The 15,462-nt window shown below is 42.8% G+C and overlaps 1 protein-coding gene across 1 annotated transcript in view; it reads left to right on the top strand.

Annotated features, from left to right (window-relative positions):
- MYOM2 (myomesin 2) overlaps nucleotides 1-15,462 on the top strand; it is a 571,331-nt gene that overhangs the window by 390,398 nt on the left and 165,471 nt on the right. Inside the window, exon 29 of the mRNA XM_069235814.1 lies at nucleotides 11,168-11,281. Within this exon, the coding sequence (XP_069091915.1) occupies nucleotides 11,168-11,281 (114 nt within the window). The remainder of the gene's footprint in view (nucleotides 1-11,167; nucleotides 11,282-15,462) is intronic.

Here is a 15,462-nt window from a genome sequence, read left to right as displayed (position 1 = left end):
CTGGAGGAATTTGATATTAAAAAAATTGCCAAAGAGCCTGATTTCAATCTTGGTGGTAATAGTACTCCACTGCAACAGTGACGGAGTATCCTCACCACCAAGAATGCTGTCTGGCCACCACATTTAGATATGGACAGACCTGTGGGTTAATCACAGCAGAGACTATTCTGTCTCTGCCGTGATTATCTCTCTCTGACAGCCCTTGGAAGCAAGGGCTGCTGGAGAAATAATTACATGCCTACCCGCTCATTTTTGGGGGGGCATGTTTTCATTTTTTACTGTTCTTTAACTAATAGAAACAACTTTGCAATCTCCTCCCATTCCTCCAACCATGGGAAAAACCTCTCATGGTGAGGGGAGCAATACCTTTTTACTTTACAAAAAAAAATCCCATTTCAGAATTTTCTTTTTGAAAATATAAAAGATTACGGCTTGTTACAATGCCGTGTCCTTCTGAACCATCGTGAAGGAGTTTCCTGCAAAAGCTTTAATGAATGATTGCCTTCTAGGTGGTCATTTATGAATTTAACAGATGCAGTAGTCTCGGCCTGGTGGACTACTCCGTCTGCCAAAAACTAATTTGGGCCCCAAGTTTAACCACTAAAAACTTCACCAAATGAAGGCACAAAAAGTATCTGGCCAGCGAGATACATTCCTAATGTGCAATTTTGAATTTCTCCGGCTGTGGGCTTTCTAGCAAAACACAAATTCCCTGGGACCTCATCTGACAGCTATCAAGCCTTGCTGACCCATCTCGGCCACAACCTGCTGCCTTTTCACATGAGGATTTTTTACCTCCATTTCAGAGATTAAATTAGAAGGCAATCCAACTAGGATGAACCTGGTTCCGTTATCTGATCGTATTCCAACATGGTCGACCTTAAATTGAGCGTCGGTACCAGTCAAGCACATCAAAATGACTAGAATTGGCACTTAATTACTTTTGGTGCTATCTTCATTGGATTTTTGTCATATTAAAGTCATTTTGTTAATACAATTACTCTCTGTTTTTATAAATTGTAGTCGAAATTTTTATTGTGTTGTGTTTTTGATACTTGAACTTTTTTGGTACTTATAAATGCCCTACACATTTTCACAGTTAAGCCTCTCTGCTCCGTGCCATTGCTACGGGGGGCTCAGCTCAAGTTTACATTTCTGAAACATTTACTGGAGAATAGTGACAAAATGACTTGTAGTTGACTACTATCCACCCAAACTGATAATCCACTTTCTTAAAAACACCTATCTCTACAGCTCTGAAAATCTATTAATTTGCTAAAGCACGTTGTCCAATATTAAGCACCTTCATTGCAGAGGTAATTATTTAAATGCAGATTTGCAGGCCTAAATCCTAAAGAAACCAAAGTATGGTATCATTCTAAATTTGAATAAAGTAACTGATCCAGTAAAGAGGAAAACAGAAACAATGCTATTTCATCAACATTCATTTGCTAATGAGTACTAACACCAAATGACAGGTGTGTGTGTGTGCTATATGTATTGTGTCCCATATGTCCCCATCCTTGCCTGTCCCACTCATGTCCCCCACATATACATGTCACAGTAATGTAATAAAATTACTGTGACATCTATATGTCTCAGTCATCCCAGGCTCATGACCAGTGACCCACCAAAGTACGCAGACAATGCGGGTTCCCTACATCATGTCCAGCAACAAGGAATTTGTGCTTTTTCCATGGTCCAGTGGCAGCTGTGACAGAAGGTGTTGTCCAGTCGTGTTCATCCAGAAACAAAAGTGGAATTCGAAAAAAAGGTGAGTTTTCACTCCTACCCCCCATAATCTGCAAAGTCAGGCGTGGAGTTTAGACTGCCACATTTTGCAAAATGTGGCTGTAAGCCAAAACCAAATGTTCATGGCGGTAAGTTTGATTGGATTCACACCATCAGCCACTCTTTCCTGTAGCACCATTGCAGCAGATGGGAATCCTTAGCAGAGTCAGCAGGGCTCGGGTGGGTTATCATGTATGGGACTGCCAACATCTAAATCGTTCGGGCAGACCACCAAGCCGGCAGATGGGGTTAACTTGAACTTGAGCTTTTTCAGCATTTCAGCAATTTCTCCGCACATAATGATCCCTCCAGTCCTCCTCAACCAAAAACAGATGCCTGTCAAGGCTTGACTCACATCTGTGTTTTTTCCAGGGTCTCCTGAGTGTTGGGATACAAGTTATAGTTTATGCTTTTAAAGATTTTGAGCAAGGATCCACCCACTTAACAACAGAAACGGATTAACAATAAAGGCAAATTCTTAATTTGTCTTCAGAAGAAAAATATCAGAACATCAGAAAAAACAAAAGTCTTACTATTTAGCATTGCTACACAACTCCCGATAACAAAGGTACCCACATGAGTGAGAGTGCTTGTTGCATGGGGCAGGAATAGGCCATGTGAAGATCGCATTGATACTACTTTGATTTCAGACAGTCACAGTGTTGGCCTGTTCCTTTCTGTTACAATAAGCCCAACAACACATATGAGGTACAGGACATATCAGTAAAATTGTGGGAGCACTTAATGATTGCTGATCCACAGAATTTCTAGAAATGTCTGGCATATCAATGTAAGGAAATTCTGTTTCAAGAAACAAAGTTTGGAATTTGTGGCTCATTCTGCACAGGAGGAAGCCACACACACACCACACTACTTTGCACTCCCTGAGTTGTCAATTTTTTTTAGTATTGTATGGGGTATGTTAGGTTCCCTGGGAGGCAGCCAGCCCAAGGGTCAAATACTCTAGCTATCCAAAACCCCCAAAACAATATTATTACAAGCCTCATGTTTGCAATTCCCATAGCCAAGTTCTTTGGCCTACCCTTTTCTCAGTGATAGGCCCTCTCACAATTGTGGGGTGCAGTTTTAAATGGAAGAAGTGTCAGAAAGCAGTGTAGTAGAACATTTCCATTTAGATATTGAATTGCTACAATGTTTGGCCTTCCTATTGTAAGTCAGTGTAAAAAAAAACTCTTTTTGGAAAAAACTTCCACTGAATCACTTGCATTTTAGGTAAGTCGGAATTTGAAGTGGTACAGACATCTTTTACCTGTAAACAAGTTTATTTTGTATATTTAAAAAAATGCATAGGCTTCATTCACACCCAATTTTGGTTATTAAAATTGTAATAAATATATTGAAAACACTCCTGCATCTTCTTCATTGCCTTTGGGTGTCTCAGACTTATTGCTATCGAGAGAAAAGGGTAACTTTCATTCCAGCACGACTTCCCTGAGAGGTCTTATCTAGAGTCGATACGTAAGGCTGCCAGAAATCACCTTTACTTTCTGAGCTTTGGTGAGGTACTGCTTGTGACAGCTTGTGAGCTTGGAGGGTTGGGTCGACAGTTGTGACTTGCTGTAGGAGTGACTCTGTTGCCTGGAAACAAAAGTGCTCTCACTCCTAAACCAGCAGTCTCGCTAAGGAGTGAGCGTCCAACTTTGACACTGCTATAAATCCATCCAGCACATGTGCCACTGACCCTTGGTACAACTTGGGCCCCTGAACTGCATTAATGAAGCACCCACCCTACTTACCTACAGGTGAGTAAATGATCCTTCTGAACCATTTCACTTGACCTCCTAAGGCCAGAATTTCCTCACAACAGCCTTTTACCAAACTGAACCAGCAAGGTCCTGGCTGATCTAACCTAGTTGGTTCAACCAGTGCTCAAATTATTGTCACCTTTGATCTGCTACTACTGAGCCCCTGAGTCTGCTCCGCCTCTGTGTCTTTTGGTGATGTGACTGGGCCCCTGGACTGGACTCTGTTCAGCTGTGCAGATGTAATAGCAGATGTCTTTAAGTAGTATGCAGCTGCTGCGGTAGCTACAAGATGGGAATGTTTGATGCCAAATTATCAAAACTAATCAAAACTGTCATTTGACTTCAGAAGGTCCTCAAACAGTTGTCTAAAGCAGCCAAGATGGAGGAAAAGAGGTCTGATGAAAGCTTGAAGTTGGGACTGAGAGCTCGTAAATTGACATGAAATCCAGCCTAAAGTCAATTGATGCTAACATTGATTCAATACCACAAAGGATGGCTGCAATGTAAGACTGTTTTACAATAAACAAAACTCCTGCATTGATATAGCAGAAAGGCACATCTTAAATATGGAAGATGGTGCATCTTCACAAATCAAGCTGCAAAGAGAAATGACACTAGAACTTGAGGAAATTAAAGTAAAAGCTATTGACCTGAAGGTGTGATCACAGACAGTATCCGAATTGTTGGCCATAAAAGGACACACAGAATACGTCCCAGAAACAATGCTCAAACACTGCTCAACAATGTTATTTGTCTCTGATAAACTTTCATATCTGCTAGTTTTAGAACATGCTAATTGTTTATTGGTCTCCGAACCTGTCTTAGGTGGTGCTCCACAACCTGTTACTGCAAAATTATTGAACTACTATGACAGAGACCAGATTCTAAACCTGGTCAGAGACCATAAGGAATTACATTATCAGGGCTTTTCTACCGCCTTTCCTGACTTAACACAATTCATTCAAGGAGAGCAGATAAAATTCCTATCAATGAGAACAAAGCATAGCAAACTTGCTATCCAGTTTGTGCTGATGAGACCATGCTTTGCAGCGCAGGGCAAGATGCACATTTTCTTCAACTCATATGAGGCCAAACTCATTCTTAAGAAGCTTGCTAGTCCTACAAGAAGCACCAAAAACCTTCCTTACCAGTACAGGACGGTGATGTAAAGTGATGACTTCCTGATGCAGAGTTTTCATATTTAAGGTTACCTGATGATTACACTCAATTTGGATGCATCTTGCAACCTTGAAAACTCTATTAGACAATTAGAACTGTACCATAACTTGCCCTCTTACCCAACAGTGTTGGCAAGCATGTAATGTCTGCTTAAAGAATACAAAGAGGAGGCAACAAGAAAGCTGAAGTTTCTGTGGAAATATTCAAAAGCTAGGTAATACAGGAAGTAGACAGACCTGGTTGTGCACTACCAAGGTACATCAGCCATTTGGTCATCTTTGGATGTCCAACAAATAAGGAGAGAAGATGAGGAAATTGTTGCCAGGTGTCAAATGTCCTTGCTGAATTTACTAAATTCTAATCCAAATGATATATTTCCAACATACAGGTTTCCCCAACATAAAAGCATGATTACCTTGACAGAGCCACCTTTGCTTCTGCTAGGCTAAATTCTTTCATTAAATCGCACACAGTTTTACCACTATGGGTTTTTTTGTGGTAAAGATAAGATTTAGGTTACTTACATTTACAGGTGTTGGGGCAGTATCATCTTGTCTCCAGTTGATTGTTAAGTTGCTTGCAGTTTTTTGTACCCATTCCACAGTACAACTCAGATAGCACTGATTCTGGGGTGGGTTGAGGGTGCAGGACACTGCTTGTTCCTGACTACTCTGTTCTCCCAATGCAAATATGTAGTTTGGACCCAGTGTGGGCTGGGGTAGGGTGAGATGGAGTTTCACACAGACAGTTTAGTCACAACCATGTTCACATTACACATGTCCTTGATCATCAATGTGGACCCATGTCCACAGAGATACTAACACCAACATGGCTCCTATATCCACAGAGATACTACTACACCCTCGCTGTAGATAGCACATGTTAAAGGCCATAGGAGCCCCCCTTAATGAAGCTCTTGACATGGAATATGAACGCCCGTAAAAAGCCCCAAAAAGCACTCCTGATACCATCATATATGAAACATCATGGCATAGACGCATTCCTACAAGTGATCTATCTATCCCCTCGAAGTACACCCACAATGGATCAGCATTGATTTTCCATTGCTTTTTCTCCTCTTATTCCACGTACTCTAGGGGGATGGTTGGAATATTCGTTATTAGATCTGTCCAGTTTAAATCCTACAAGATCACCTCAGTCAAGAATGCCAGTGTTTGAAAATACAAGGCCAGCTAATAGGGCTCAACATCACCCTCATAAATTCTTATGCCCCAAATTATGATGACCCTCCTTTTTTAACAGCCTGGATGCCCCAAGTATTATCTGGGATGGAAACCATAACTTAATGTAACAACCACAGACTGACACTTTAAACAACATCTGGAGACTGTGTCATATAGGGGCTAACAAGTTCTTTCACCATTCCATGATGCATAATTCTTCATATCTTTTAGATTTTTGGCTGGGCACATGCGCTGTGGTGGGATGGACACAAAAGATTATAAATCTACAGAGAACCTAGTATAACCACTCACCTGGCTCATTAATAATCACCCCTCTGCAAGCAATGGTCACTCAATGCCTCTGGCAACAGTAGCCTGCCTCCCTACAAGATGCAGCCTTCAGGGCTGAAATTATTTTTGTATTTAGAAATACATTGTGACCAATCCATGGCTCTGTCTCTTCCCTGGCAACCATCCCTGGGACACCTCTAAACAAGTCGTCCATGATGATTACACTCAATTTGGATGCATCTTGCAACCTTGAAAACTCTATTAGACAATTAGAACTGTACAATAACTTGTCCTCTTACCCAACAGTGTTGGCAAGCATGTAATGTCTGCTTAAAGAATGCAAAGAGGAGGCAACAAGAAAGCTGAAGTTTCTGTGGAAATATTCAAAAGCTAGGTAATACAGGAAGTAGACAGACCTGGTTGTGCACTGCCAAGGTACATCAGCCATTTGGTCATCTTTGGATGTCCTACAAATAAGGAGAGAAGATGAGGAAATTGTTGCCAGGTGTCAAATGTCCTTGCTGAATTTACTAAATTCTAATCCAAATTATATATTTCCAACATACAGGTTTCCCCAACATAAAAGCATGATTACCTTGACAGAGCCACCTTTTCTTGGCTAGGACTAGCTGAGAACCCATTTGTGCCTTGGTTACCTTACAGGAGTGAATAAAAACATGAAGAACAGCAATGCCCTTTGTGGAGACAGTCTGTCTATAGAATTTTATAAAGAGTAAGGGCCAGATGTACAAAGCCCTTTTCATTTATTAATGGTCCACATTGGTATTTTGGACTGTGAAGAAATGCAAAACGGCCTTTTCTGATGTACAAAGGCCTTTAGAACATAGCAAAATGCAATTTCTACCCCATGCAAATCGCAATTTGCGATCCCCAGAATAGGAAATCACAAATAGGGATTACCTATGTATGATTCCTATTCTGAGGTACAAAGCATTTTCTAAATGTGATTTGGGCATTTAGGAAATGCAATTACCAGCAACTTGAAGTCAGTGGTAACCATGTGCAATTTAAAAAATCACCCCAAAATGTTTTTTTTTTTTATTGCAATCGAGCACACACATGCCCCTCGGGCACATGTGTGCTCTACATGTGCACTGCTCTTTTTTGGGGTGCACCAACGGGGGGCTTTTCCCATTGCATCCTTGGTTTTGCATTTTCCAAATAGCAATTTCCTAATAAGAAATCGCTGTTTGGGAAATGCAAAACTGGTCCATTGACACAAATGCAATTGGATTCCTTATTTGTGATTTTCTAATAACGATTTTCCTTTCATAATCTGTTCTTTTTGCATTTTTGCATTAGATTTATCCATGGCAATTAACCTCCGCTTGCTATATTCACTAATTCACCAAATCAATCCAGAGGTGAGTGAAGCAAAGATATATCTAAATGCTGCCAAAGATTCTGACTCACTAGAATAGTCTTTTTATTCAGAGTGCTGGAAAGAATGTAATTCGGCAGGAAAATACTGGGCTTAACTCGGATATTATACTCCGTTCTGTCTGTCATGGTTAAAGTCAACAGCCTGCTCTCCTTGTCAATGCATATTGGTAGGGTGATATACCAGGGCTGTCCCCTGTCCCCGTTCCTTTTTGCTTTCACACTAGAGCCATTGGCTTTTCTCCTAAGATAATTTTACCAATCCTGTGGTATAAAGATTGGAAAATAGGATGCTGTTCTCAGTGTGAACTGGCAAGCGTCTTATGCTCCCAATCACCTTCATTTAGAGTTCTAAATCCAAAAGCACACAAAACAGATTTGGTATCTCGTATCGGGTTTCATACCGATTCAGACACAATATTGAGAGCAGATTCTGGCTATACCAAGATTCATTACCCAGGAAGGTTGATAGATGGCCGAATTTACCTCTGTCCACTGCCTTCGAAATAGGGTTGATCAACATTGTCATCCTGCCAAAACTCCTATATTTATTTCAAATTATCCCAATACATAGAGGATTCTTTCCGAAATTTAACATTCTCCTTATCATATTTACATGGGCAGATAAGATACCCAGAATCATCTGTTGTAAAATGAAATTTGCATTTGAGAAAGAAGGGTTCGCAATCCCTAATAAGGAGCGAACATTTAGTAAGGGTAACATGATCGATATGCTATGTTACATGTGAAGCTGTAGCCCGCCTTCGCATGGTTATACCTGTGCATTGCTAGAAATATCAGTCATCTTGAATATGGTAAATCATAGGACACGAAACTCATGACACTAATAACGAAAATAAACTAATTCGTCTGCGTGGACTTTTGTTTAAATGCTGCAAAGGAAACTCTGAAAATGATGTCATATTTAGTCATTTTAGAAACCAGTTTTTCTAATTTTCTTTTATCTCTTAGTATATAACCTGTGGGTTATAAATTAATGCGTTCCATTCAGATTTGCTCTCTTCATGAGAGACGCGGATCAAAAACATCTTCGAACAAAGGGTGTTGAACTCCAAGTTGTGCTCCCAAGCCCCTTTTCGCATGAAAATTATATATCAGATGTAATTTGACCCTAGTAAATCTCATGCCAAAACAAATCCTTGCCTGAATGTTCCTACCCTTCTGTGTTTCCCACTAATCAGGAAGGAAGGTGCTTTAGTTTCTTTTGAAGGACTAAGACCTCGCAGTCTGCATGGTCACTCAAGTTTAAGGAACTGATGTGCCTAGAAGGGTTGTATGTGTTCTGCTGTGTTCAGAGAGGGGCACATGATATTATTTTTGGAAGAGTGTATGAGAGGAAGTGAGGAGAAGGTGGGCATGGTTTAGATTTGCCATTTTGAAAGGCTGGTTAAACAACAATTGTGAAGAAACCTTTACTGTACATCAGTCCTGAGTCACATGAGCTGAATCGTGGGTACTCACAAACATTTTCCTAGGGGCCAAAAAGTTGAATCTGTGGTATGACCAATGGCTGCACTAATTTCAGCAGGGTGGCGGTTTGGAGAGGGGCGTGTGGCACTAAGAGGAGTGTAGGGGAGCAAAGCATGTATATCTAGTGGCTGAATTGCACAATGTGAAACCAGAAAATCTGAACTCAGTCCCGGCTTCACTACTTGACAAATTGAGCGATCATAGACAATTCATTTATTTAACTTCCCCTACTTTTTCTTTATCATAGATAAGAGGACCTAGAAATACATGACTTCAGGGTGTGCATTACACAAAACTTCCTGTGTTTAATATATTGAACTTTAATGTTGTCCATGTGTAATAGCAACCCAGCCCAGTCAAAGTGTGCACATAACTGACTTGCCTCTTAGTTCACTATTGTCATTGTTGTCTGTGTGAGGAGAAGCATGAATATTTCTAAATTCATGTTTGAAAGCTATCACTTAAAAAATACTCCTCCTTACACTTTAAAAATATTTCTTAATGCACTGATATTATGTTCTAAGTGAAACGATTCTTCATGTTAATGAAATGCCGTTTTTGAATTTTGAAGAGGCTAACGTATTTTTACTTGCCAATTGCAAGATTTCTAAAAAATTAAGGTGTTTCTAAATTTAGTGGTCAAGTAGATTGATGTATTTTAATGTTAGTGCTGAGCCAGCACAACAATGCAGTGCAGCTGTTGACCAGGGGGTCGCATGTAAAGGTCAGTGTAGCAGCATGCAGCCCCCAAGCTGTACTTTGAGTATCACTGAGCTGGATTATAGTGCTGCGAAAAGAAGCAGACTGTTAACTTTATGAAAAGTGCTATGGCACCCTCGAAATACATTTCTGCTTGGGACATAGAAGGTCACTAAACTAACTATTTTAAAGAATTACTGGCAGCTACTGAAGGTCTAAGGAGATTAACTCCTGCTTTATCTTGACTCTCAAGACAGTATGGCTCCTGTGAGGATCAAAAAATCTAGCCTCCTTCTAATTCACAAGACTAAGGACCTGATTGAGAGCTCAGCGGACAGGTTACTTCGTCACATGGTGGTGGATATCCCGTCCACCGAAATCTAAATTCCTTAGGATTTAATAGGATGGGATATATGTCACTGTTGTGATGGAGTAACCTGTTGAGTTCTAAATCAGGCCCTACAAAGGAAGTGAATACATTATTTTTCTCACTTTAACCTGTGATTTGACATTTGCATACCATTCTCAGGACATCTGTGCATTTTTAGTCAACCAGGAAAAGAGTTGTGGTTCTTTTCCTACAAAGACCTCAATCTAATCTCATATCATTTCTTTCTCGCAGATTTTGCAAAGCTTCTCATCTAGTATGTGACGTCTTGATAGATTTGTCAGAGGATTCTCTTTATAAAAGGCCCCATAAAGCCCAAATGAGACAAGTCAATTTGTGTGAAGCATGTGTTGGATGGATTTGGATATTTTAATGTATTTTATTTCACCAAATTTCTGATACTACATTTGAGTACTGATACATTTTCCCTTTTCAACCATGAGTTAATTTGGCAGAAATTGTAGAATAAATGCATTTTAAAAATACTGTACAAACTTCGTTGTTATGGTGGTTATGTAAACCATGGACATTTATTTCACTGAACAATTTATTTCTGTTGCCCCCTTTACATTATATGCATGGAATTCCTGGGCTATCGACCCTATCAAAAACTACATTGCAGTCGATAAAGTAACCTTGCAGCTTTCATTAGGAGGCAAGGGCAGTGTAGGCCATCGAATATGACAGTTAATTAACCCTCCTGGAATATATGTTAAAACCCTGAACCTGAACCAGTTTTCTAGCTCATGAAAAACACATTTGCAAATTACTTGTTTTTTTGTGTCCAAAACTGCCATGCGTCCATAATTGCTTGTTATTATTCTGCCCCCTTTCCAGTGGAAGAAGTCTAATGACTTACTGCAAGTTTGTAAGAAACGAGTAAAATTGTCAACAGCGCACAAAATCAATGTAAGCATGGTGTTGGTAATATAATTAATAACTCTAATAAGCGTGCATATGTTTATTGTTGTTTGCAGGTAGCTAATATCAAGAAAGAAACTGTTTTTAGATGGTACAGGGATGATGTTGAGATTCAATCAGAAGAGGCCCCTGATTTGCAAAAAGGGATTTGCAGACTGCCAATTGTAAAGGTAAAACAAATACATGAAAAGTAGACGGCAAAAAACAAATGTTTTCCGATGTTTTGCTATCATTCTGCCTTTTTCAGACAATCTTAACCGAACCATCAGAGGGGCATGCAAGGGCCTATACATCTTGAAAACAAGAATAGATTGGCCAATTTGTAACATTCTGATTCTGAGTTGTGAAATGGTGTAGGAAGTTGGCTCTGTATGTGCTATTTCAAAGTAAGGAATAGCATGCACAGAGTCCAAGGGTTCCCCTTAGAGGTAAAATAGTGGTAAAAATAGATAATACTAATGCTCTATTTTGTGGTAGTGTGGTCGAGCAGTAGGCTTATCCAAGGAGTAGTGTTAAGCATTTGTTGTACATACACATAGACAATAAATGAGGTACACACACTCAGAGACAAATCCAGCCAATAGGTTTTTGTATAGAAAACTATCTTTTCTTAGTTTATTTTAAGAACCACAGGTTCAAATTCTAGTGGACACAGTGCAATTTTCACAGTTCCTAGGGGAGGTAAGTTTTTGTTAGTTTTACCAGGTAAGTAAGACACTTACAGGGTTCAGTTCTTGGTCCAAGGTAGCCCACCGTTGGGGGTTCAGAGCAACCCCAAAGTCACCACACCAGCAGCTCAGGGCCGGTCAGGTGCAGAGTTCAAAGTGGTGCCCAAAACGCATAGGCTAGAATGGAGAGAAGGGGGTGCCCCGGTTCCGGTCTGCTTGCAGGTAAGTACCCGCGTCTTCGGAGGGCAGACCAGGGGGGTTTTGTAGGGCACCGGGGGGGACACAAGCCCACACAGAAATTTCACCCTCAGCAGCGCGGGGGCGGCCGGGTGCAGTGTAGAAACAAGCGTCGGGTTTGTAATGGAAGTCAATGGGAGATCTAGGGATCTCTTCAGCGCTGCAGGCAGGCAAGGGGGGGGTTCCTCGGGGAAACCTCCACTTGGGCAAGGGAGAGGGACTCCTGGGGGTCACTCCTCCAGTGAAAGTCCGGTCCTTCAGGTCCTGGGGGCTGCGGGTGCAGGGTCTCTCCCAGGTGTTGGGACTTAGGATTCAAAGAGTCGCGGTCAGGGGAAGCCTCGGGATTCCCTCTGCAGGCGGCGCTGTGGGGGCTCAGGGGGGACAGGTTTTTGTACTCACAGTCTTAGAGTAGTCCTGGGGTCCCTCCTGAGGTGTTGGATCGCCACCAGCCGAGTCGGGGTCGCCGGGTGCAGTGTTGCAAGTCTCACGCTTCTTGCGGGGAGTTTGCAGGGTTCTTTAAAAGCTGCTGGAAACAAAGTTGCAGCTTTTCTTGGAGCAGGTCCGCTGTCCTCGGGAGTTTCTTGTCTTTTCGAAGCAGGGGCAGTCCTCAGAGGATGTCGAGGTCGCTGGTCCCTTTGGAAGGCGTCGCTGGAGCAGGATCTTTGGAAGGCAGGAGACAGGCCGGTGAGTTTCTGGAGCCAAGGCAGTTGTCGTCTTCTGGTCTTCCTCTGCAGGGGTTTTCAGCTAGGCAGTCCTTCTTCTTGTAGTTACAGGAATCTAATTTTCTAGGGTTCAGGGTAGCCCTTAAATACTAAATTTAAGGGCGTGTTTAGGTCTGGGGGGTTAGTAGCCAATGGCTACTAGCCCTGAGGGTGGGTACACCCTCTTTGTGCCCCCTCCCAAGGGGAGGGGGTCACAATCCTAACCCTATTGGGGGAATCCTCCATCTGCAAGATGGAGGATTTCTAAAAGTCAGAGTCACCTCAGCTCAGGACACCTTAGGGGCTGTCCTGACTGGCCAGTGACTCCTCCTTGTTGCTTTCTTTGTTCCCTCCAGCCTTGCCGCCAAAAGTGGGGGCCGTGGCCGGAGGGGGCGGGCAGCTCCACTAAGCTGGAGTGCCCTGCTGGGCTGTGACAAAGGGGTGAGCCTTTGAGGCTCACCGCCAGGTGTCACACCTCCTGCCTGGGGGAGGTGTTAGCATCTCCACCCAGTGCAGGCTTTGTTACTGGCCTCAGAGTGACAAAGGCACTCTCCCCATGGGGCCAGCAACATGTCTCTGGTGTGGCAGGCTGCTGGAACTAGTCAGCCTACACAGACAGTCGGTTAAGTTTCAGGGGGCACCTCTAAGGTGCCCTCTGTGGTGTATTTTACAATAAAATGTACACTGGCATCAGTGTGCATTTATTGTGCTGAGAAGTTTGATACCAAACTTCCCAGTTTTCAGTGTAGCCATTATGGTGCTGTGGAGTTCGTGTTTGACAGACTCCCAGACCATATACTCTTATGGCTACCCTGCACTTACAATGTCTAAGGTTTTGTTTAGACACTGTAGGGGTACCATGCTCATGCACTGGTACCCTCACCTATGGTATAGTGCACCCTGCCTTAGGGCTGTAAGGCCTGCTAGAGGGGTGTCTTACCTATACTGCATAGGCAGTGAGAGGCTGGCATGGCACCCTGAGGGGAGTGCCATGTCGACTTACTCGTTTTGTCCTCACTAGCACACACAAGCTGGCAAGCAGTGTGTCTGTGCTGAGTGAGAGGTCTCCAGGGTGGCATAAGACATGCTGCAGCCCTTAGAGACCTTCCTTGGCATCAGGGCCCTTGGTACTAGAAGTACCAGTTACAAGGGACTTATCTGGATGCCAGGGTCTGCCAATTGTGGATACAAAAGTACAGGTTAGGGAAAGAACACTGGTGCTGGGGCCTGGTTAGCAGGCCTCAGCACACTTTCAATTGTAAACATAGCATCAGCAAAGGCAAAAAGTCAGGGGGCAACCATGCCAAGGAGGCATTTCCTTACACAACCCCCCGCCAAACGAAAGAGGATGAGACTAACCTTTCCCAAGAGAGTCTTCATTTTCTAAGTGGAAGAACCTGGAAAGGCCATCTGCATTGGCATGGGCAGTCCCAGGTCTGTGTTCCACTATAAAGTCCATTCCCTGTAGGGAGATGGACCACCTCAACAGTTTAGGATTTTCACCTTTCATTTGCCTCAGCCATTTGAGAGGTCTGTGGTCAGTTTGAACTAGGAAGTGAGTCCCAAAGAGGTATGGTCTCAGCTTCTTCAGGGACCAAACCACAGCAAAGGCCTCCCTCTCAATGGCACTCCAACGCTGCTCCCTGGGGAGTAACCTCCTGCTAATGAAAGCAACAGGCTGGTCAAGGCCATCATCATTTGTTTGGGACAAAACTGCCCCTATCCCATGTTCAGAGGCATCAGTCTGCACAATGAACTGCTTAGAATAATCTGGAGCTTTTAGAACTGGTGCTGAGCACATTGCTTGTTTCAGGGTGTCAAAGGCCTGTTGGCATTCCACAGTCCAGTTCACTTTCTTGGGCATTTTCTTGGAGGTGAGTTCAGTGAGGGCTGTCACAATGGATCCATATCCCTTCACAAACCTCCTGTAATACCCAGTCAAGCCAAGGAATGCCCTGACTTGAGTCTGGGTTTTTGGAGCTACCCAGTCCAGAATAGTCTGGATCTTGGGTTGGAGTGGCTGAACTTGGCCTCCACCTACAAGGTGTCCCAAGTAAACCACAGTTCCCTGCCCTATCTGGCATTTGGATGCCTTGATAGAGAGGCCTGCAGATTGCAGAGCCTTCAAAACCTTCTTCAGGTGGACCAGGTGATCCTGCCAGGTGGAGCTAAAGACAGCAATATCATCAAGATAAGCTGTGCTAAAGGACTCCAAGCCAGCAAGGACTTGATTCACCAACCTTTGGAAGGTGGCAGGGGCATTCTTTAAACCAAAGGGCATAACAGTAAACTGATAATGCCCATCAGGTGTGGAGAATGCTGTTTTCTCTTTTGCTCCAGGTGCCATTTTTATTTGCCAGTACCCTGCTGTCAAGTCAAAGGTACTTAAGAATTTGGCAGCACCTAATTTATCTATGAGCTCATCAGCTCTTGGAATTGGATGAGCATCTGTCTTGGTGACAGAATTGAGCCCTCTGTAGTCCACACAAAACCTCATCTCTTTCTTTCCATCTTTGGTGTGAGGTTTGGGGACTAAGACCACTGGGCTAGCCCAGGGGCTGTCAGAGCGCTCAATTACTCCCAATTCCAGCATCTTGTGGACTTCCACCTTGATGCTTTCCTTAACATGGTCAGACTGTCTAAAGATTTTGTTTTTGACAGGCATGCTGTCTCCTGTGTCCACATCATGGGTACACAGGTGTGTCTGACCAGGGGTTAAGGAGAAGAGTTCAGGAAACTGTTGTA

This window comes from Pleurodeles waltl, chromosome 5, assembly GCF_031143425.1.
Source record: "Pleurodeles waltl isolate 20211129_DDA chromosome 5, aPleWal1.hap1.20221129, whole genome shotgun sequence".
NCBI classification, from domain to species: Eukaryota; Metazoa; Chordata; class Amphibia; order Caudata; family Salamandridae; genus Pleurodeles; species Pleurodeles waltl.
Note: the sequence above shows the minus strand (reverse complement) of the source record. Positions and strands in the feature narration are given on the sequence as shown.